Source organism: Marmota monax, unplaced genomic scaffold (genome assembly GCF_021218885.2).
Source record: "Marmota monax isolate L192 unplaced genomic scaffold, Marmota_monax_Labrador192_F-V1.1 WCK01_AAM20220418_F8-fsc00040, whole genome shotgun sequence".
NCBI lineage: Eukaryota > Metazoa > Chordata > Mammalia > Rodentia > Sciuridae > Marmota > Marmota monax.
This window is the reverse complement of record NW_026692782.1, coordinates 5,307,574-5,332,744: the sequence shown is the minus strand read 5'-3', so window position 1 is coordinate 5,332,744 and position 25,171 is coordinate 5,307,574. Positions and strand designations below refer to the sequence as shown.

At 33.3% G+C, this 25,171-nt stretch overlaps 1 protein-coding gene across 3 annotated transcripts in view; it reads left to right on the top strand.

Annotated features, from left to right (window-relative positions):
* Positions 1–25,171, top strand: part of Tll1 (tolloid like 1) — a 210,635-nt gene that overhangs the window by 153,867 nt on the left and 31,597 nt on the right. For 2 of the 3 annotated variants that reach the window (XM_046447878.2, XM_058580376.1), the window contains 6 exons: positions 3,493–3,595; positions 5,828–5,944; positions 7,102–7,247; positions 17,060–17,255; positions 19,315–19,440; positions 21,429–21,589. In XM_046447878.2, coding sequence (XP_046303834.1) covers positions 3,493–3,595; positions 5,828–5,944; positions 7,102–7,247; positions 17,060–17,255; positions 19,315–19,440; positions 21,429–21,589 — 849 coding nt within the window. Of the gene's footprint in view, positions 1–3,492; positions 3,596–5,827; positions 5,945–7,101; positions 7,248–17,059; positions 17,256–19,314; positions 19,441–21,428; positions 21,590–25,171 lie in introns of those variants that run through there. The other variant, XM_058580377.1, reaches the window with a different exon arrangement.

The following is a 25,171-nucleotide window of genomic DNA, read 5'->3' as shown; positions in this document are numbered from 1 at the left end:
TGAACAAAAATCTAATGTATTAATTATTAATTAATTAAAACGTTATAATACATTATGATTAATTGTATAATTAATACATGATAATTATTAATTAATTAATTACAACAAATAATTATTGTAGGTATTGACAGACTTTTCTGGTGAGTAAATATTTTTGCCTTTAGAGGGTAGATAGTCTTTGTTCAAATACTAATTTCTAGCATTGTAGTACAAGAGCAGACATGGTTGATATAGTAAAGGAATGGTTGCAATAATACTTTATTCACAAAAGTAGGTTGCAGGCAGATCCTGTTCCAATCTCTGATATACTCCCCATGAGCCTTATTTCTGAGAGAAAAAGCTGTAGTCAATCCAGAAAGTTTATTAGACTTGTTTAGGTTTCTTTGGGCTGGAACCTAACAATCTATTTCATCTTGTTGCTTTTGAATCTAATCTCTCTCTCTCTTAAAGAGCCATTTAATAATCAATCCGGTTGGCAATGTCTGCATCTTCCCTCTCCTCAGCTCTAAAGATGTAAATGTTATTGTAATTGGCCATTTTATGGTGCCCATGGACTTTGTTTAGGTAATCGATAATGTCTTAATTGCACGGACAAAAGTTAGTCGATTACATTTTTCTCTGGAGACTTGCAGACATCCAGTCTCTTGAGCTGTTGCTCTGTCTTTCTTCAAGATTCTTCACTCTGCAGCTTTGTGAAGCAAAGTCTTTAATAAGCAAATTTAACAGCAATTGTATCACTTTAACATTGCAACTAGACTCCTCCTAACAGATCACAGGAAACATGAGAACTGTTCTTTGAATCTCCTCCATCTCATGTTCCAAGAGAAGATGGTTAATTTTAACTTGATACTTATATTTACCATCTGAAATAAAATATTTGTATAATTGCGCTATGTAGTATTCATTTTATCTTTCTTTGAAAGATGCAATATGTTTGCATAAAACAGCATGATATGAAACAATGAAATATTTTCCAAGTGCTTTTGATTTGTAATGCAAGTATGAATTCTGCTGGCAATTTTAGTCAAAGGCCAGAATTTTACTTCTATAGTCAGAGCCTGGGAGATTTGATTTTAGAAAACCTATCTTTATTACATTTTCTACTTCTAAAGGACTCTGTGTTTTATATTAGTGTCAGGCCAGTTTTGTTCCTCCACGGTGCTTGGAGTTTAACTAGAAGATTAAAAACAAGATAGGAAACTTTTCTGCTCAGTTATCCCCTTTCCTGTGTGTGTGTGTGTATGTTTGTGTGTGTGTGTGTGTTGTGTTGTGTGTGTTTATTCTAAGTATTCGAATATTAACTATTAGCAATCCAACCGTGTCGTTTTTAATTTGGGATGAAATTTGATGATATACATCCAATTCATAGATTTTTTTTTCTCATGCAGGAGGAAATTGAAACTATTTCCACACCATTGTAAAAACTCCCCTTTAAGCAGAGAGAGGAGCCACAAAATGATCCATGGTTATCTTTTTTTGTGTGTCTGTATTCTACTTTTGCTGTCTCTGCTATGATAACAAATGAGATCATATGGAGTTGAAACTCTGGTGGTTGCTATAGGGAAAATATGAATGCAGAATGAAACTTAATATCAGGCAGTGGTGGTATTCCCTATTTGTAGCAGACTTAAAGTAAACACACAGTTAAGTGAAAAAGCCAGAAATTATTCTCCCACTGTATCCCAAGAATAATCTGAGGTTGCATGGGAGAAGAAAATATTTGGGTAACTTGGAAAAAAATAATTTAGAAACTAAAGCGTTTTGACAATCAAGTGTTGAGGATTTTGAAAAAGAAAGAAAAAATGATCAGTACTTTACCCTTGGATACTTAGGGAATTAAAAAAAATTCCTGTAGTTATAAATGTACAGAATGCCTTTATTTTGTTTACTTTTATGTGGTGCTAAGGATCGAATTCAGTGCCTCATATGTGCTAGGCAAGCAGTCTGCCACTGAGTTACAGCCCTAGCCCCTATTTGGGAAATTTTTGCAAATAGTCTTTGAAAATATTTGAAACTGAAAAATTGAAGGAAAAATAGAGAAGCTTCAAAATGGAATGATAAAAATAACTATTAAAACTAAACACTAATAATAACAACTGAATAAGTACTAATTAAATAATAATGCATGCTGTATTGTATTTTTAAAAGTATCTCTTATTTTTTCATCCTTGGTAGAATTTTGTTTCTTAGTACATTAATTAAAAAGTAGATGTTAATCTATATGAACAATTGAAGCTGTGCACCTAGATATAAGATGCTAAGAGAAATTTTTTGTGTGATATTGTGTCTTATTACTAGGAAGGAGTAGGCAAGCTAGGATTGATTTGCCATAATTAGTACTTAAATTTTTGTCAAATATTGTGTTTAAGAAAGGGAAGAAGTATGTTTTCTTCACAGTATTGGTAGGATTTTTCTGTAATATAGGTTCAGAATTATTGATTATATATTTTATCTCTTTCATTATTCCTTTAGATTTTTTATAACCAGCATTTTCTTTCAGCTCTTTGAATATTGTTATAAATTATTATATTATAATAAAAACATTTCAAATATTCATAATTTGTTGCATTTGGGCAAAGTCCATTTCAATTTCAACAGGAAAAAAAACAGGTATACTATGAGCCATAAGCATCTTAGATAATTTAAGCAGAACCGAGTTAGAATGAGTTTTGAACACACAAAACGATTTCCAAATGAATTTTACTTAATTTGAGCACATTTCTAACATTAGATTGATTGTACTTTTGTTGTAATCAAGTAAATAAAGAGTTAATTCTTTGAAAAGTAAAGAACTTTTATGAAGCAATGAAAAAATTATCTTTCCTAGAATTGCTCTTGAATTATCTTTACAAAAAGCATCATTCCAAAACAAAGTACAGAATAAAGGTCATGTACAAAATCTAACTTGAAAGGCTTTGAATACGTATTCTTGGACCTAAAGAAGAGTAGTGACATATGAGTTTGATTATAGTTTCAAGGATACATTTAAATGCTAGGACTGCATTTAAACATTTCAACATATACAATGACATTACATTCTGGGTAAATGGCACCCGGTGGTTATTTTTAACATAATTATAGATATCTGACTGTCTCTGAAATAAATTATTAAAAAGAAGATATTCATGAAAAAATTGGAATTCTTCATAGTTTAAATCATTTATCATAGAACATTCATAATAAACTATTCAAATGAAGATTTGTTTTATTTGTGCAATTAATTGTTCAAATTCACTTTACAGAACGTTGGGTAAATTGCTAAATGTTTAATTCCTTCTAGTTATTAACATTGTGCTTCTATTGGAATTATTAATGAAAATGAGGAAACATGGTTTTGGGGGCATTTAAGAAAAAAATATTAGGGTGATTAAAATATAGAAAAAAGAAAGAAATAACTGTAAGTTCCTTTTCACTGTAGTTTTGGGTTCCTTCATTCCAGGATTCAAATTACGATCATTTTTACTTTGTGTGTTGTTTTCTTCCATCTTACAGATTGTCTTAAATTTTACCACAATGGACCTATACAAGAGTAGTTTGTGTTGGTATGACTACATTGAAGTAAGAGATGGGTACTGGAGGAAGTCACCTCTCCTTGGTAAGTGCTTACTTATCTCCTATGTGGTTACACAAGTATTCTGTCCTGTATAGAGACCATGCGTTCTCTCAAGCGTCATCTTAGAGTGTAAATGTATGTAGTCTACATTGCTTTTATTCCGACTACCCTTTTCCAACCATACCAAACATACTCAGAGAAATGAATACATTGATTAATTGACTTAAACTAACTTAACTACAGGTAGATACTTGGATCTGAACGTAATACTTGAGCATAAATTTTCATGTATTAGGGTTATAATGATAATTCTTCAGTATGTTCCTGTTTTTTCAGCTTAATAATTGTGATTTTTTTAATTCATAATTTTTAAACATTTATTTTTTAGTTGTATGTGGACACAATACTATTTTTATTTTATTTTTATGTGGTGCTGAGGATCAAACATTTTGATGAAACAAAAACAAGATCAGGTGTGAATATATTCTGTGGGTGTTCTGTGTTTGCTGAAGCAGTAGTGTGTGTTCTGTCAGGTATTTGATAGATTCTTCCTGTGCCAAGACGTTGCTAGTTTTTCTTCCAAGAGTTTTTCTGAGGCTGGGAAAACAAAAACACTTGTAGTTTGTGTCATTAGCTGTAGCCAGATTTGGTCCCCATGTAAATCTGCCACCAGTGCTTATCCACAGACCACACTATTAACTTATATGAGGTGGTTTACTGTTGCCCTGTTTAACTTAGAGGTGAGAGCTGTCATAAGCGTGTGTGCTAATATGTGGATATTTTCTTTTTTTCCTTTTTTTTTTTAAAGATTGTGGCTTCTTTTATTTTTAGAAGTAGCTTTGTTTAGCCATGTTGATGTGCTAGACATATTTCTTTTTTCTTAACATCCAAAACCTGCTGAATGGACACTCTTAGATTAAAAGTGACAGCAGCCTGAGTAAGTTGGAGATCTGTGGAAATGTTTAAAAATAGGGAAGTAATGAAGAATTGAAGTAATGTGAACAGTCAGGTTGAAGAAAACATTGTCTTGTACGTTTAGTCTCTTAGCCTAGATGAAGCCATATGTTATATACATTTGTGTATTCCAAAGGAAACATTTCATTAAGCTCATCTCAAATCTGAAGCTAAAATTTGAGTTATGTCCACCAGACTAATTCAATGTGATATGGTCTTCATGTGAAAAGATTTCTCCACCATTTCTTGTAAAACTTTAGCCCTCAGAGTGCTTGCCCTATATTCATCTGGAAAGGTGTAAGAATTATAAAAACCCAGGAATTATAAAAAAGTCCATATCCTCTGAGTGAGAGATTCATTTTAACAGATTTTCCTGGCAATTTTCATGCATACTATAGCTTAAAATGTACTATAGGTACCTCTAATTCATTTTGAATATTGGGAAGATATTGTTCTGTCTTTTAACTGTTGATAAATTTGCTTTATTCAAATTGGCTACCAGTTTTCACATATTAAAATTATGCATGATGTCATTTTCAGAGGCACACAAAAGTAGATAGAAATGTCATGTGTTTATAGAATTATTTCATGTGCTTTGTCACATTTAACCATTTGCCATTATGTGAGTTCTTAGAACCCCAAGGTAGACATACAGTAAGCAATGAATTTTTGTGGAAGGGTTGTGTAAGAAAGGAAGAAACAATAGTTAGTATTGCATCTATTTTTCATTATTTTTTACCTCTGGATATGCAATTAGAAAATGTCACATCTCAGACTGAAGTCTTATAGTAATGTTGGTTATTCTGCCTATAATTCCACCAATTGCAGCTTTATAAATGAGATAGTGTATGCAATAAGTTCCTTGGAATATCCCAGACATTGTCCTGATGGGTTCTCATTGACCCTGGCTAGAGAACCAACTTCTGTTTGGACCAGGAGCACATTTATCAGCAAGTCACTCTCCTGCTTATTGACCAGATGGAGACTTGAACCAGTGTCTTGAGGGACTTGTGTCTTTTCCGTTTTTCACCTTGATGTATCATGGGTCCATCTGTAAATATCCTTTTTGAATTAGCTCTTCTTACTGCATGTGATGATAACACTGACATCAGTTGTCTGATAGTTTATAAATATATATGAAGAGAATGTTTTATTAACCTTTATTAAATAAATATTAAGGCATTATTCTGACTCTGATCACTATGGATAGAGATACTAGCCAAACTAGGTTTTATATGTATAGTTTGTAGCTAATGTAGAAAGCAAGTAGAACACATAATCATATTTATTTGGTGCTCTTTATTCTTTCATTTCTTTTAGGTAGATTCTGTGGGGACAAGGTGCCTGAAGTTCTTACCTCTACAGACAGCAGAATGTGGATTGAGTTCCGTAGCAGCAGTAACTGGGTAGGAAAGGGGTTTGCAGCTGTCTATGAAGGCAAGTCACATTGAAGTTAAGAAATGAATGTATTTTAAATCTCTCAGCTAAGTGTCCTTTTTTCCCCCAATTTCATTAGAATGATTTTGTTACCATATTTAAAAGTTTTAAGTTATAATATTTTCTGAACATGCATTTCAATATTCACAAATTATTTTTATAAAAAAATTCTCCAGACATTAAAACTGTTAAAAACAGCCCGTTTTCTTGTATCAATGATATAGTAACAACAAGATGTGCTCAGAGAGGTGTGGGAGAAAAAAACCCAAATGGCACAAAGTGCTTAAAATTTGTTTCACAATACAGTTAAAATAGTATGAAGACATTATTTTCCTTTGTACTGATTTTGTAGGTATTTGGTCCCAGCACTACTGAAATAGTCTATTATAGGAAACTGCACAGAAAGTAATTGTGCACATTTCTAAAGCATGCTTTGTCTAAATCAGAGAGTCAGCATTCGAGGAAGAATTTATTGCATGCTTTGTCCTATGCTTCTCTAAAACAATAAGATAGCATTGTGCTTCCTGGCTTTAAAAACAGCCCCTTACTCACCATGTGGTAGACAGCAGAGACACTTGCTTGTATAGAAGTTTAGGTAATTTCCAAGACAAGATTTTTGCTTCCCTTAAACTTTTGAGTGAATGGAAGCATTTTGTTTTAAAGATTAACTGCACAGTGGTGAAGAGGATTATTTGGATGAAGCCACAGATGTTGAGCACATGATGCTAGCTCACTGCCAGAGGCCCATTCAGTTCTGTTCAGGGTGAAGCTTGTCTGCTGATGAGCTATTTTACCTGCGGTCAAAGCAGTTCAGGGAATCATAGAACAAACTCACACAGAATGTATTTATAAAATTCCTAAAGGCTTATATAAGTTTAAAACATATTTATTTTTTCAGGGGTGAAAATGTGACATAAGAGTGATCAACAATTATATATTCCTTGACTGATAGTGATCTACTGTTTATAGTTAAGAGAACTACATGTTTTACCCTCTAAATCTGCACAACAGTATAACCAGCCAACTCTGATTTTTTTTTATAACCTGGTTTTTATGTTCTTAGTTACAGGAACTGAACTTTAATATTGGCTTAATAGAAAATGAAAATGAAGTGCCATGTCTAGTTCTATTTATTTACTTATTTTTGCTTTCTTCAGCTATTTGTGGAGGTGAGATACGCAGAAATGAAGGGCAGATTCAGTCTCCTAATTACCCTGATGACTATCGTCCGATGAAAGAGTGTGTGTGGAAAATCACGGTGTCTGAGGGCTACCATGTCGGACTGACCTTTCAGGCCTTTGAGGTAAAGTCTTTTAGGTGACCTTCATGGGGCATCTTCTCCATAAATGACAGTGGCATTTAAGGGAATCCTCATTAAACCAGTAAAGAAACAGAGAATCGGCCTTTTAATCAGGGAAGAAACAAAGGATCAGCTATAAAATGTAACATCAAGAGCAAAAGGTTTTTTAAAAATTTTTTCTCCCTTTCCTCTTGCTACAGACTTTTTTAAGAAGATTAAAGCGAGTTTACATTAACTGTGCTATTTGAATTAGGATGTTTGAAGTGCTGACAATAGGGTTTTTTTTTTTTTTTTTTTTTTTTTTTGACAAATGTGTGGGCTTATTTCACAAGACTACTTGGAGGGTCCATTAAGTAATAGAACTTTTATTTCTCTTCTAAGAGGTTAAAAGGTAGGCAATCTTTTTGTTGTTGTTGTTGTGAGAAAAATCCTTTTTTTTTTTTTTTTTTTTTGCTTTTTACCTGTTAACACAGATCATTGTTTATATCAAATATAGAAATTCAACTGTTCTTAGGAGTTTTCAACTTCATAAAAAATATTTGTAGGAAGATCAGAGGCACCATTTTATTATTAGATTAAGGGGTAGAATAAACTAAAGATGAATCAGAATTCTGGATCAAAGTCAGGGTCTCAAATGACTAGGCCCAAGCTGGTTAAAGTGTAATGTTTCGTGGAACAAGAGAAACTGAAGTAGTGATTTGAAGATAAGAAATGGGGGAATTTTCCAGGGACTCTAGAGCATGTTTGAATCAAATAGTCACTTGAGAAAGAGAGACCAAGGTGAAGAAGTGAAAACCAACAATGAGATGGTGCTGGATCTATATGCCATGATTGGAGAGTCTCTCTATGCTGATCAGAAGCTTGATTTACAGTGTAAGTTGTCAAAAGACAGTAGAGGGTCCCGTCCTTCAACAGCTAGGTTGTTCTTGCCACCGAGGGCAATGATCAGGGTCCAGTCTCTGGATTTATAACAGGAGCCTTGGGGGAATCTAGACATTTTCATAAGCCCAGAGATCTCCACACACTCTCTGTAAGCTGGTGTTCTGTATTTCTTTTGTACTTTTCTCTATCTTCTTCCCCTTCCATGTGTCATTTAGTTTCCTAGATATATTTCTTAACATGAAAAAATAATGTCTCTGCTTTGATCAGGATGTTGTATTTTATGCTCGAAACTACTTTCCATTTTTGGAAATCTTGGTTCTGAAATTATCTGACTCACATTTGAATTTTGTTATTTCATGGACACATAGGACTGCAAATATTGTTTAGATAGACTAGTTAACAAGGAACTAAAATTGAATGAAAGAGTTTCTCCTGCAATTCAAACTGGAACTGATTATTGAAAAATTATCTACCCAATGGTCATATTACCTATATTTTGGGATATTTCAAGAATTAAGACATTAGCTGTCTTTCAATATAACTCATTCGATTATGGAATTCTCTCATTATAGAAATGATGTCAGATAAGGCATTCATCCCATGCTCAGCTGAGTTCTACCTCAGCATTTGGTGTCACCATTTATCTACAGAATATCCTTAATTCTACTTTTTTTCCCCCTTAAGCCTCCTAGTGAGACTATGAGCATATTCCATTAGCTTTGTCTTCAAATTATGCACATACATCATGACTTCATAGCAATTTCTGGCTGCCACTCTGTCCTTGTCCTCACCTCTTCATTTGGAACTCTTGCTGAGCACTTCGGGTCTCAACTCTTTCCCTACCTGTCCTGTTCTCTATAGAATGGCCAGAATGATGCTGTTGCAAGTTAAGGTGGATGGTGATGACGTTACTTACAATCACCTTCCTGGTTTACATCAAACCTAAAGTAAAATCCAGACTCAATTATGGAGCAAGATACTCTGCAATGCAGTCTTAAACATCCTTCTTTCTCTTCCTATGTCAGCCAGCATCCAGGACCTTCCTATGTCATGGCATTTGACACTGATATTTACCTGCCTCTAGATCTTTGCTATTATTCCTTCCTCACATCGTTCAGATCTCTGTTTATTGCTTTTTTTTTTTTTTTGATACTAGGGATTGAACATGGAAGCATTTTACCACTGAGCCTCACACCCAGCCCTTTTAATTTTTTTTTTGTTGTTGTTGTTTTTGAGAGAGTTTCACCAAGTTGCTTAGGGCCTCACTGAGTTGCTGAGGCTGGTCTTGAAGTTGGGATCCTTCTGCCTCCAGCCTCCTGAGTTGCTGAGATTACAGGCCTGCACTACCGTGCCTGGTGTATTGCCTTCTTTAAAAATACTTGCCCAACAATGCTTTAAAATATTTTCTTATCCTACAATTTTTAAACCAGCACTCTTTCATTTTATTTTGTTATATTTACAACAACATTTATGCCATGAATCTGTTTGTTTACATGTTTATATGTTCATTTATATGTTTATATGTTCATTATTAGTTACAGGAACTGAACTTCAATATTGGCTTAATAGAAAATTAAATTACCCCTACCTCCTAATACTATCACCTTGGGAGTTAGGATCTCAATGGTGACATTAGATTCATACCTTTCTGGGTATGAATATCTTTCTCCTTAATTCATACCTTTCTGGGAATTTATGCCACAGTTTCATCTTTCCCAGTATGACCTGGATTTTAATATAAGTAAAGAACATAAGCCTAAGTATCTCTGTTAATAAATATCGGGCATCTTTGAAGAGAGGACCTTTTTGGAGGGACCAAATATTTATACTATTTAAGAAGTGCTTTGGCCTGAATGTTTGCATGCCCTGAAATTTATACTTTGAGATCCTAATTCCCAAGGTGATGGTATTAATGATGGTCTCACTAAAATATGATTGATCACCAAAGGATAAGGATCTTACCTGTTGCTGATGCCAATATTTCCAGCACTAATGACTTCAAGATTAATATTTGGAAACAGAACAGATGAATAGATAGATGTAGGTGTTTGAATGAAAATTAATGAAGTCTCGTGGATGGAAATGAAGATCTCCTTACAGTATCAAAAGTATGTAAGTTTCTATGAAGAAGGATACAATCCTAGACAGATAAGTTAGATTTAGAGGACCTGGTAGGCTGTGTGACTGAATTTAGGCTGGAGATCCTGAGTCCCCCTAAATCTGAAACTGATAAGGATTTAGAGTTGCCTAAATCTAGATATAGAAACTGAGCTTAGGCCATTGACCAAGTATCACACCAGCTAGCACTAAAATTCATGTACACTTGATTTTATTTGCAAATTTGCCTATTCAGTAAAATTTGTGCAAGCCAAAAATAAATATTCATCATGCTTTTTGGATCATTTTAAGTCACGCATAGAGCACCTAACATGGATATTACCAGCTGTGATGTGCTTTACTGGTAAAACGTGTGTTAGATAAGCCTCACTCAGGAATGAGTCATAGCGTTGTTGGCTGTGAGTTTAGTGTTCATGAATTGCCAGTATATTAAGGTGTCCTTAAATAGAAACACACATAAAACAAGGGTATGTACTGATTGGTTGATAAAAATTTTATGACTAGAATCTTACAAAAACCTAACACTATAATTTCCTGGGAGCAATGAATCAATCTGCTAATTCACTGTTCTCAGCAACTTTATAGAACACACTAACGACACACTGTAGTTATCAATAATCAGTTGAATATATTTTCTTAATTGTCGTACCATGCCTTAGATGGTTTATTTAGTCAGTTATCTGTTTACATACTTATTTTTGTTTATACATCATGTTTTAAATTTGCATATTATGTATTTTATATTGAAAATACATAATCAAAGATAGTGTCATCCCAAATTCTCAATGTTTCTTGATTTTGCCTAACAAAACAATTTTTATTCACTTAACTTAGTCATAAACTTTTTCAAAAACTGTGTTACTTTTCTCCTTTATTCTCTGTTACTCTAAAAAGGCCACTAAGATAAAACTCATCATTCTGTTGAGAGCTACTGTAAAAACAAACTTATTAGATCTCCTTTCTGGGAATTTATGCCACAGTTTCATCTTTCCCAGTATGGCCTGGATTTTAATATAAATAAAGAATGTAAGCCTAAGTGCTTCTGTTAATGCTTATCAGGTATATTTGAGAAGAGGACCTTTTGGGGGAGGGACCAAATATTTATACTATTTGAGAAGAGCTTTGCACGTCCTGAATATTTGCATGTCCTGAATATTTGCATGTCCCGAGATTTACACATTGCGATCCTAACTCCCAAGGTGAAGGTATTAGGAGGTGAGGGGGTAATCAGGATGCGATTAGTATCTTAGGTTCCTGTGTAGTCAAGAACCACAGCAGGATGTGATTAGGTCATAAGGGTGGAGCCCCGATGAATCTGATTACTGAACTGGTGAAGAAGGCCTAGAGAGCTTCTACCACAGGGGGACATAGTGAGAATGTGCTAACTTGTAGAGGGCTCTAACCAGACACTGATCTGCTATTGCCTTGATCTTGGACTTCCCACCTCCCAAACTGTCAGAAATAAATTTCTGATGTTTATAAGCCACTCTGTCTATGGAAGTTTCTTATAGCATCCCCAGTGTGGAGTAAGATAGGAGACTTTCTCTTTTCTTACTGGATGCAGTATTTTAACACTAATATATGGAAGTAAATTTGTATATAAACTTAGATTATCTCTGACATTAATTCAAAGAGTTCATCCTCTGTTCAGCAGAAGTGTTACTTAGAAGCCTTAAGTACTCTTTTATTTGAGAACTTTCAGTATGCAGAAATAGAGAAGAGAAAAAAGTTCTGGAGACTGGGAATGTTTACAGGAACAACTTCAAAGAAATGTCAATAAAATAGAAAAGAAGTGAAATAAACCTGGAGCTTACTTTTGTTTAAACTGAAATCCTCACATATATTAATTCAAGTGGGATTAAGTTTGAGGTACTTGTCAACATTACTACACATTCTGATTTGATGATTCTTTCCTTATGAAAACCAGAGATGTTTAACAGCCTTAACCATCGTTGCTATAAGCTTCAATGTTCCTGCATACAACAGGTTTTATCTTATTATTTGGTAAATTGCCCAACTAAAAACACTCTTTTAATTTCTTTAAATATTTGCATTAGCTTACAATAAGTAGTGGTCTTTGTAAATGAACTAAGAAGCCAAGATAAGGATGTCTTAGTTACGTTCTTCTACTTGCTATGCAGTGTTTTGGGGGGTGTGCAGCTAAGATTATGTATTGGTTAATGACTGAAGAAGAGAAGAATTAAGAAGCTCTTCAGAAATTGTAATTTAGGCTACAATTGAACTCTGAGAGGTTTGCATTTGTTACTTTAAATAAACTTGCCTCAGTTCACAAAATTGGTAGCATTGTGATTGAAACAAAGTTACCAGTCTGTGTATTTATCACTGAGTCCTGGTAGTCAAGAACCACCATAGTATTCTTCAGTATTCTTTCCTTGTGTCCAATGCTGTTCCCTCCCAAATGTCTTCATATGTATTGGTATCTGGTATTGCCTATGGTATTGCATGTCAGTCAGTCTGGGACACGTCTACTTCATTCATTGATGTTACACACTGTCAAGTACATACTATTTGTGCATAGAAGTTATTAGTAAATCTATTAAATTCATGAGTAAATGTAAAATGCTTGTGTCTTGAAGGAAAACAAAAAAGGAAGTCGAGGCATTTAAATAAAGAATTCACATGAAAACAAACCTAACCAAGACCCAGAATGTTGCTTTTAACATTTTGAGTATATTTTCCCCTTTTATAGCTATAATCATGTATTAATATTAACTCAATATCAAATGCAACTACTGATAAATATTAATTTTATAGAATAACAAAATTAAACATAATTATTTATATTAAGCCTTTCCCCTTTTTGTTCAGGATTCTGTTTGTTGATAGCATTAATTCCTGGATTTTACTTGATTTTTCTCACTATTAAAATTAACTTAATATTTAATGATAAATGCTCACTTGTATTGCTTGTATTAGTTTCCTTAATGTTTTCCTCAAGACCAAAAAGCAACCTTAACTTTGTTCTGAGTATATATCATTATGAGTTATATTACGTATAAAAGTTGCATTATTTTGATCAAAATGTTACTTACATTTGATTGTGTAATTAGATTAGATTTTAAAGCTGCATTATAACATTATGTAACAAGTAAAATATACGTGACATGAAATTTACCACCATAATCATTTTGAAGTGTATGTTCAGTAGTTTTAAGTACATTTCACATTGGACAATCAATCTCTAGGACTCTTTTCATCTTGCAAAACTGAATTCTATACCAACTAAACAATAGTTCTTTCAATCTTCCTTCTCCCTTCTCCCTTCTCTCCTCTCCCAGTCCCTGGCAGGAATAATTTTCTTCTTTCTCTGTAAATTTCTGTTCTATGTGTGAGTCTAGGTATCTCATATAAGCAGACTTACATATAGAATTTATTATTTTCATAATCGGCTTATTTCACTAAGCATAATGTCAAGTTTCATCCATATTACAATATATCAAAATATATGTAACATATATCAAAATTTCCTTCCTTTATAAAGCTAAATAGCAATTGATTGTATGTATATTTATTAACCTGTACAAGGACTTCCATCTTTTAGCTGTGAATCATATTGCTCTGAGTACAGGTATAATTACATATGTTTATTTCTATATACACTATTTTGTATAATGTATGTTGGATGCAAAGCCTGGGTCTGGCCCCTTCCTCTTGGACTGGCTTTCCTTCAGTGTTAGAGTTCATTTGCAAGAACAGCTCAAGAAGCTCTGTACAAATTGGTGGTTTTAAAATGAGAGGTTGACCACTTTTAGCCCAATTTAATTCATTTTACTTTTTGCTAAACAGTAAAACTCACTTTTTTCTTAGTTCTCTAGCTGGCTATTAAAGGTAGAGATCCCCACTGAGTAATGAAATGTAACACTAACCCCTCTGGCTGGCCTTTGGTGGTGTTATTCCTTTTTTGTGTATTTGGACCTATTTCAAGTATCGTTTATGTTCAGAACTTACTATCACTTTCACTGTATTCTTTATGACATATTGGGTCTGTTCACTTTGTGATAAACTTGCCACTTTCATATGTAGATTATGCTCTGATTACATTAAAGTGTGTAATAAATCAGCATCATTATTACAAAACATATTTCTTATGTGTGTGATTGTGCATGACATTGCACCTGACTCTCAGCTCTTTGAACTGTGTCCATGTTTTAATTCAAGGAGAAACTGCTTTTTCTTTTTTATTTATTGCTTTTATATATCATCAACTTTGTTGTTCCTTTTTTCAAGAAGCTTAGTGTTATTGGTGTGACATCAGTGGACTTAATTAACTTTGTATCTTCAGCACATTTATTATATATATCCATTGATGAAGTGATATGGCACAGGTGGAGAAAATATTGCACAAATGACATAAAAATGACTCACAATTTCACTTATGCTTTCATTCGTCAAGTAGGTGCACTTGATGAAGAATAATCATAATTAATAGCAGTGAATCACATTCATTGTACTTGCCTTCCACACAGGTTTAAACTGGAAAGGTATACAAACACCATCATCCAATCTTTGAGAGGAGATCTAGGGTTGGTGTGAGGCATAATGCATTTCTAAATATGTTAAGTTCATATAGATAAAAGGCACATTTCATTTCTAAACAACTCGATCAGTAAAACACTGTTATGTGAGTATGCAGTCCATATTTCTCCTGTGTTACCTCCTAATACCAGGTACATAATATTTAGTATATAAATAAAATGAAATCCATAAGTAGGTACTAGTATAATTAGTCCTAAAGTTAGACATTTTTATACATTTAACCATGGAATATCTGAATATCTACACTTTGTATATAACATATTTAAATATTCAGGTTTAAGCAGTGAATATATTAGAAATTAAAATTTAAAGCGATCTATTGTTTATTGATTAAAAGGACTGAGTGTATGATGGACAGGGAAATATCAATTTCTTTTTAATCATTGAAAAAAATTTTTTCATTTTTAATAGTGTCTATTTTGTTTGCCTGTGAGTAGTACAATTTTAAATGCAACTGTTGTCTTAAAATACTAATTGTAAGACCTTTGCAATTAGCTTACTAATTTTTATTCTAGCATGCCTTTTAATATGAATATAATTTAATTTTTATTAAAGGACCTTCTCCTGCAAGGAGTTTTTTTCTTGTGCATTTTCAATTCCTTTCCTCTTTTGTCTTGTTCTTTTCCTACCCTTTTCCAATATGATTTATGAATTGGGGCAGTTTATTCTATGTTGCTCTAAGCAGCTGAGGATAGATAGTTGGTTTTTCATCTGCATTCTTGTTACTGTTTAGTGTTGATTTTTTTTTCTTTTGTTTTTAGGAAAAATGTGTGCGTTTATGATTCACATGCTCAGTGACCCCCTACCCTTTAATATCACTAAGAATTACTACCACTACCCCATTCCCAATTCTCATACTCCTTACCTTGTTTCATATTTTTTCATGGAACTTGGCACTTTCTAATATATTCTGATATTTTTTGATTATGTACTCTTATTGCTTTTCCATCTTCCCACTAGAAGAATGTAAGATACAGAAGGGCAAAGTTCTTATATTTTGCTAAATGGTATACACCAAATTTTGAAAAGAGTACCTAGCTGAGAGTAGGTCCTGAATGTTTGTTGAAAAAATGAATGAATTCTCTTTTGTGGTTGCAGGAAAGAAAATGGCAAATATAGCACATATTCTTACATCTAAATTTGTGCTTCTAATAAATTTATTTCCTGGTTGTCTTTATGCTACTTGTTTTGAAGACTATCACTGGTAATGCATTGATGGATTGGGAAAGGGAGTTTTCAACCAACTATATCAGCAGTTTCATGCATTCAGATTGTAATTCTATGAATGAATCTAATTCCAGAATAAGTAGAATTTCTGATATTAGTTTTATAATGGGAGAAATCCATCAACTAATGAATTATATGTTGAATAGTAGTTGACAAGATGTAATAGTGTTAATGGTTTTTAAATTATGGATGCCTTTCCTTTACAACTTCAAATACCTAATAAACAGTTGAGACTTCAGGGATAATACCCGATTTTTATGAAAAAAATGTTAAAAGTAAAAATTTTATTCAGAATTTGTCTTATTATTTTTATAGTAATTTGTACATTTTTTGTTCTGTTGTTTTTAGAAGTTAAGGGCCAGATTGTTCATGAACAAGTGTACTCTATGAAGTGTCAGGTTCATGAACAAGAGTCAGGCTGACATTCTGATCTAATATTTGCATTTAGTCATTAAGGAAAGGGAAATTATGGGGGTTATAAAGAGTGTGTCAATGTAAAAGGGCTCATCCAGACAAGACCATGTTACCTTGAGAAAAAGAAAGCCAGCCAAATATGGTGGCACATGCCTGTAATCCCAGAGATTTGGGAGGCTGTGCCAGAGGATCACAAGTTCAAAGCCAGACTCAGCAACTAAGTGAAGCCCTAAGCAATTTAGTAAGACCTTTTTTTTTTTTTTTAAATAGAAACCACTGCTGATTCTACAAGATAGAAGTCTTTCTATACCTAGCCATGCTGATTATGGATAAAGAATGTTATACACAAGGAAGAACTGTCATCACATGTTATCAGATTTTTTATTCAGATTTTCCTACTGACCCTAACCAACATGGTTATATTTCCATACAATTTTATGATTTTAAAAGTCCTTTATTCAAATGCAACATGTGCACTTATGAAAAATACTTACTGCATTCACTTAAGTAACTTTTGTATTAACAAATCAGTTCTATGGCACTGAGAGTACATAATAATCTTATAAAATTGTTTTATGTATTAATGAGGTCATGTTCACACATTTTTACTGTTGTAGATTGAAAGACATGACAACTGTGCCTATGACTACCTAGAAGTTCGAGATGGAAACAGCGATAATAGCCCTGTGATAGGTCGTTTCTGTGGTTATGATAAACCTGAAGACATAAGATCTACCTCCAATACCTTGTGGATGAAATTCGTTTCTGATGGGACTGTGAATAAGGCAGGGTTTGCTGCTAACTTTTTCAAAGGTAATTTGCAGTAATGTGCAAACATGAGATTTTTTTTTTCAGGGAGAATTGTATTATTGATCTTAAAGTTGGGGGAAAACTGGCCTGTGGTTGTATTAAAAGTTGAAGTATGCACTGTTTATAAAGATATTTGGTGAATTTTGATGAGAAAGGTAACTAGTGAAATACTGGAGTTTGGAACTTCATAGCACAGGGCAGAGACGCTGTTAGGATGGCTACCATATGTTCTTTATGAAATAGTCAAAATAACAAAATCCAGAAAGGGATATACAGAAAGGAAGAAAATATTTACAGTACATGAGTACATGTAATAAACAAAAAATCTGTAACCAGAAGGGAATTTATTGACACATCAGTTGACACATCAGTTTATCTCCAAGTGCCAGCATGTCTAAAGAATCACTTCCAGAATGGTGTTCTTCCACACTGGAAAGAATTTACATCTTCTTTAGCGAATTATTCTGATGCCTAAAATGTCTTTATGACAAAGAATTATTGCTGATCAGCTTTAATTTTGAATTGCATAACTGCATTTTTATTTTTATCTCACATATTTGATGTATTTTATGAAGGTAAAATGAAAACTACTTTTATGTAAATAGAAACATCAAATATGCTACGGGAAATTCGTAGACATTTATATTAAGTGTGTCATTGTTGAATAAAATTTCCTATGGGTGGAGCAAACAATTATCTCTACACTGCTTTTTATAGGATAAATGAAGCAATCAATATGTATATGTCAAAATTTATTGATAGACATCTAAATATTTTCCTTATTTCAAGAACAACAGTAAATGAATTTTCCCTGAGAGTTACTTAAGTATTCATCATATGAATTGAAATACAGAAAAACTTGATGCTCTAACTATATGGATCCATCAAAGTGTAAAATTTTTCTGTATGTGTTATATTTCACAGAAAAAAAATGGGCTGCCAAACATTTTTCCTGTGATATTTATGTGTATTTGGTTATCAAAAAATACTTAGTGTTTTGCTGACAGATAATTTCACCAGAGGATATTTACAATTTGCCTAATTCACATTAAGTTATTTCTGGAAAGCAAGATATGGAGTATTCTGTCATATACATTTTTAAAAATAGTATCTATTTTTCAGACATTTTCATATACAATTTAAGTAGCATATACATTTGTGAAAATATTGAATTATTATGTTATACATCAAAATGTCCTTATAAGAAACAGTGAATATAAGTATTTATAGTAAACACTTTAAAGAGATCCAGTCAACTTTTAAGTTATTTTTTTGTAAGAATATTAATTTATAATATATTTGCCACATTATATTTCTTAATAATGATATTTTTTAAAAAAACTTTTTATGCCTGTAATGGGAGGCTGAAGCAGGAGAATGACAAGTTTGAGGCCAGACTCAGCAACTTAGCAAGACCTTCTGCAACTTAGCGAGACCCTGTCTCAAAATAAAAAATACAAAGAGATGGAGTTTTAACTCAGTGTCAGAGCACCCCTGGGTTCAATCTCCAGTATGAAGGAATAATTTTATGTGTGTGTGTCTATGATGCTGAAGATTTCTCCCGGCTGGTCTCACACATGCTAAGCTTGTACTCTATCACTGAACTATATTTCAGAAGCCCCTAGAATCATTTTTTGAGATTCATCTAGCAAATTATACTATGAAATTAATAGGGAAACTATGCTTTTTCAGTAAGCTTTTCTATTTCATTCTGAACAACCTCTAAGATTTGACAGTCTCATTTGACCTGAAATTCAGGAAAAAAAAAAAAAACAACAAAAAACCCACAAACACACACACTGTGTCTTGGAGAAGGTACTGTTCCATTGACCCTGTCCTAGTTTTCTCTTGGTTCTTCCACAATTCTTAGGAGATTACAGCAACATGAGCCTTCTGTGTGATCCATCAAGGGCTTATACATTGTTCCTGCTCCTTTCCCAAAGAAATGAATCGTCTTTGTTTTATTTAGAGCCAGTAAGCATCATATTTACAAAAATTTTTGCACCCTACCATGTAAAGACAAAACGCTCTACTTGTTCTGTATCTCTCACCATTTTTATAGAGGAGGACGAGTGTGCCAAACCTGACCGAGGAGGCTGTGAGCAGCGCTGTCTGAACACTCTGGGCAGCTACCAGTGCGCCTGCGAGCCTGGCTACGAACTGGGGCCTGACCGGAGAAGCTGTGAGGGTAGGGCTGGATTGCCACAGTGCTGCCTGCCTGGAGACCCCTGCCCATCCCTTTCCTTCATGCATTCTCATTCTCTTGTCTCTCTCTTTCCTTCATGTTCACTCCACTCACAGTCAGGGCTGCTGTGAATCTTTGCCTGGATTCTTGTTAGAGATCAGTCCCTTTCTTCTTTGGTCACCAGGCCCATAATGGATGGATGGATGGATGGATGGATAGATATAGATACATACATACATACATATTGATTTCTATCTCTATCTAGATCTAGTTTTGTATCCATCCCTCCATGCATCCATCCATTGGTCTATTCATCATTGTTTTAATCTTTTTTTTTTAACATAGTCTATGAATGTCTCCCTTATTAAGATGACAAGCCAGAACCTGAACCATCTTTGTATCTTTAACATCTAGCACAGTCAGAGCAAAGCATTTAGCATAAAGCTAAATGCACATCTTATGAATATATGATTTCTTAAATCATCACTTGTCATGGTTTTCTGCATTTTCCCTTCACGCTCTAACGTTAGGTTTGCCATACAGTGTTTTGTTCCCATGGCTTAAGATCCCTTTCCTAGGAATTTAAAGCTTCCTCTTTTTCACCTTCTCTCCTCCACCCTCTTACAGACCTTCATTAACAGACGGAAGAAATTGACTGCTCTTCCTTCCTATGGTCAATTTCTATTTTATCTCTCTTTAAAAATTCTGTTAAATTTATCTACCTAGAACTTGTAGCAATTTACTATTATTTGTATTCATGTACTAATTTATTTTTGGTTTTGCTCACCAAGAAGCAAGTCTCTGGAAAGTGAGCACCTTGTTCTCCACTGTGTCTGTAACAGGATGAAAGTGGCAAAAGCAGCAAAACTATTTGCTTAAGGAATAAGTGTCACACCCTTGATGGCCTATTTCTTAAAAAAAAAAAAAAAAATCAGTCTCCCTATTTCTTCTTGTGAGTTTGAACTTTGTCTGGCTTTCAAAAGTCTCCATCCTACCTGTTAAACCACTAATCCTCCTCTCCTAGAATGAAAATGACATAGTTACAAAGAAGATGCAGTATTATTTCAGAAAAGAACAATGTATATCAATCATAAAAGAACATGACCATTATTTATATGTGGGTCCTAGAAACATACATTTTACTTCATGGTCATTTGCCAAAAACTGATAAAAGTGAATGTTCAGGTAGTATTTTTGCATACTTATAAATATGGCAATATATATGCACATGCATATGTGCACAAAGGCAAAGAAAGAGGCCAGTTATCTTTATGTAACTCTGGACTCCCTAGGAGTTAATTAATTATACTGTGTACAATATATGTCCTTTTCTCTCAACTTGCTCTTGGAAAACATGATTTTGCAAATTTTGGTATCAATAGGAAAGAGAAGAAATATAAATAGATCATCCCAAAGGAAAGAAAACCAGTTGTTAAGTAGATTTTTTTTTGGGAACAAGTATGTTCTGTTTACCGCAATTTATCTTGTTTGTTAGCTTAGATAATAGCATTACTTGTTTTGGAAAAAAATAGTTTGAGAAAATACATAATTGATTTTGGTCTTATTGCCATGAAACTGTATTATGATATCTATCTATCGATGCACATTTCTTAATTCCCACAACAGCCTTATCAATTCTTGAAAAAATATGTTTTTTTCTTAATTCTATAGTAGCCAAGACACTATGGTAGTCATTATACTCATTTAAAAGTTAAGAAACCCATTTTATATTGCTTGACCAACTTTCAAGTGATTTAAAATGTGGTAGTACAGTCATAATCTACTTTGTTCTAAAGGTATAAGATAGCAATTTATAAATGGGATTTGATGATTAAAATAGTTGTATTAAAAGCTAAGGAGCAGAGAGTGCAGTTATTAGATTTTGAAATCCTGAAGATGGTTGAAATTTAACGTTGGGATGTTGAGATACCAGTGGAAAAGGGGGTCATAAGAGGGTGATGTTAATAAGCAAACCTTTTCCTTCTTTTTAGCTGCTTGTGGAGGACTTCTATCCAAGCTCAATGGCACCATCACTACCCCCGGCTGGCCTAAAGAGTACCCTCCCAACAAAAACTGTGTGTGGCAAGTGGTTGCACCAACTCAATACAGAATTTCTATGAAGTTTGAGTTTTTTGAATTAGAAGGAAATGAAGTAAGTGAACCATACATACCATGCATTTGAATCATACTTTGGGAATTACTAAGGCAAACTGGCAAAGATTAAAAAAAGAAAAAGGAAAAGAAAAAAAGGATCTATTATAATGATGTAGGTGTTGTAATGTTTCTTTGTTCTGTTGCTCATTTCTGCAACTGATTATAATTGTTGTTGATGTTGGATGATATTTTAGACAATTTCTGGGAGATTGAAAATCAGCCAGAGGGAGTTTTTATTCAGCAGATTTAATACACACTATTTTCCTGATTTATTAAATAATTATAGAGTATTTAAGGTCAACTTCATGCCACATAGACTTTCTTTAAAAAAAAATAACATCAGGATCCACACAAAAATGTAAGTATGGGAGAATGTGGAACATTTTGTAGGAATGGATATATTCCATTAATGAAGAATTAAGAGAAATAATAATTAGAAAGAAGGAAAAATTGGAGGTTAAAAACAAGAGGCAAATATTGATATGCATAAACAAAATTATGTATAAAGCCCACAAATAGTCCCAATAATCATTGTCCCAGGGACAGTGATACATTGTAGTTCTGTTCTCTTCTCTGTGTGGCATTTCATTATGAATTTTGCTCCTGGTTCATCGATAAGGGAACGGGCTGGGGATGTGGCTCAGTGGTAGGCTGCATACCTACTGTGCTCACTGGCTGAGTTCACTGCCCAGCACTGCAAAAGAAAAGAAAAGGAATATTTGTTTTTTAGCCTCAGTAACATTTGTACTTAGTTGACACTATCTTTTCTTTACAAAATATAGCATACATTGCAAAGATACAGTTTTCTGTCAGGTGGTCACATTAAAATAAGTGAGATCATTTATTTGAAAAATCCTTTGTGCTAATAGACACTAAACACACACTAAATTCAAATGGGCTGCCAAACTCGGAAATAAGAATATTTCAAAAAAATATCCTGGTCAATGCTGATTTAATTCAAGAGAAAACGTGATAAACACTTGTTTTGTTTGATCATTCTTACTTTCTGTTCTTATTTTTTTTCTGCATTTCAGTTTTGCTTGCTCTTCAATGAACATGATTCAACACTTCTAAACATGATAAAATTCATAAAAATTATTTTGTCTTTGTTATATTTCTGTCAAAACACAAAGTGTGAGAACAGAAATATATCTGGGACAATCATTGTTGGGAACATTTGTGGACTTTACATATAACTTTGCTTTTATATACTTATCTTTGCCTGTTCTTTTTTTAACCTCCTATTTGTTCCTTCTTTTTAATCTGTTTTCTGTCTATAGTAGCCAAAGTATTTCTGTGCATTTTAAAAATCTCTTTCTAGGGTTTTGTTACAATAGATAGATGACTTTTGTTCCCCTTTAAAGGAGACTAAAGTCTGAATTTATATATTTTAGATAATTGTAGAATCTTAAAACTCAATGGATCTTTTGAGATTATTTTTTAACATTATGTGTGAGTTTTATGATGGGATACACTGCAGTTTATCATTTTAATATATTTTATCCACATGGAACATCTTTTTCCTTTTATGACTACTTCAAATTTGGGGAAATGTTAAAATGAAGAGAAATTTTTTATGGTATTTTTGGAAAAGCTTTTATTGAGTTACAATTCTTGAAAATGGAATTTTCTATCAATTCCTGTGATTTGATATGAACTGAGTATTGAATGACTTCTACTCTCAGTTTTCCCTAAAGCTATTAGTTGCAGCAAGTGAGATATTTTGAATTCATTAATTGGTACATATTTCTGAGAAGACTAGTGAGAGATTTATATTCAGGATGAAGGAGGGCAGTAATTTACATAAATGGGGCACTGTCTTCTAAAAGCATTGTTCTCATAATAATGGTCATAGTTCACATAAGGACCCTTTACAAACTTTATTTAAACATATCCCAGAACTCTGTTTATAGTGGTGGTACCCTGTGAGAAGCCATCACAGAATTCTCCATGTTTTCTGCATATCTATGCTGTTATAATCAGAGGCCTGAGCAAACACTTGAATTTCAGAATAATGGGTTAAGTTTAAACCTTAATTATTTTCTTCTTTATACTGAGATACCAAAGGAAAGTCAATGGCAAAGAACTTTAGCCCTATAAGTATCCTCCTATAATATACTGGAGACATCTTTAAACAAAAACCTCAGTTTTAACAAAGTAAGTAGAAAGTTATCTCATTTTTCCTAGCATCATTTTGCTTATTTATCACCTAATTAATATCACCAGTAATTTGAGTTGACATAGTTCAAAGAACACATCATGCCCCAAGGTTCAATCGTGTGCATTGTTAAACCTTTCTAATTACACATTTATGTAATAAGGTCATTCATGTAAGATGTGTTCTTTAGAATGTGCCCTGTTGGAACTTTGGAAAAGTGTATCATGGAACATTTGAGAGCCATAAATTGCTTAAGACTACCTGGCACTCACTTGCCTTCTTCCATTTGGGTATTGTTAGTGTATTACATATAAATCAGAATGAGTAGATCTCAATTTGGTATATATTCCTGCCTCCATTCCACTGAATAGAATTGCTATTGGTTTGTGATCCAGCTGCAAACCTACAAATACTAAATACCTACAAACTTGGAAAAATTAAGAAACAGTAATTTTCATAAATTTGAAAGGAAACTGACTTTTTTTATTATATACCAAGGGTCTGTCTTTCCCTTTGAAAGTGAGTAATGGTGTTGTTATGATCAGAATGTCATATTTCCATGACACAGAACAGGACTAAGCCAGACTCTGTCCACCCCCATACTCCATGTTTGATAACTATATTTTGGACAAGTTATATATAAAAAAAATTCTGAACCTCAGTTTTCTCATCTCTACAATGGAAAAAGGATTATTTCTGTTGCTAGTGTTTGATAGACTCAATCTAATATTATATTATATAATATTATACTAATATTATGCACATGACCTGCCATGTTTTGTAGAAAATAGAATACTATATAAATACTTTTGCAGTTCCTTTTGAAATTTAAAGCAATTAAAAAAAATCAGAGAATGAAGCCAGGAGTAGTGGTGCACACCTGTAATCCCAGCAGCTCAGGGGGCTGAGGCAGGAGGATTGCAAGTTCAAAGCCAGCCTCAGCAACAGCGAGGGGCTAAGCAACTCAGTGAGACCCTGTCTCTAAATAAAATACAAAATAGGGCTGGGGATGTGGCTCAGTGGTCAAGTGCCCCTGAGTCTAATCCTTGGTAAATTAAATAAATAAATAAATAAATAAATAAATAAATAAATAAATAAATAAATAAAAAGTTTTTTAAAAAAATGAGAAAGTGACAAACTGCTGCTCTTCTGCCCATCACCACCATCATCTCAACAAATATTCATCTGAATTCTCCTTATGATTTTGTCTTTTTTGAAAAAATATAGTCACTTGCCACAAAGAAACAAGCATGTCAGTGTATATACAATCTAGAAGACATTCACAACAAAATTATTCTCTATCTTTCATACTTTTTATCTCAGAGTTGAACCATGTTCTTGATTTTCTTTAACCTGTCATTTCCAGTTTGACTGCCATGGGAGTAAACAGGTAAAAACCTGATATACTTCTCAAATAAATGT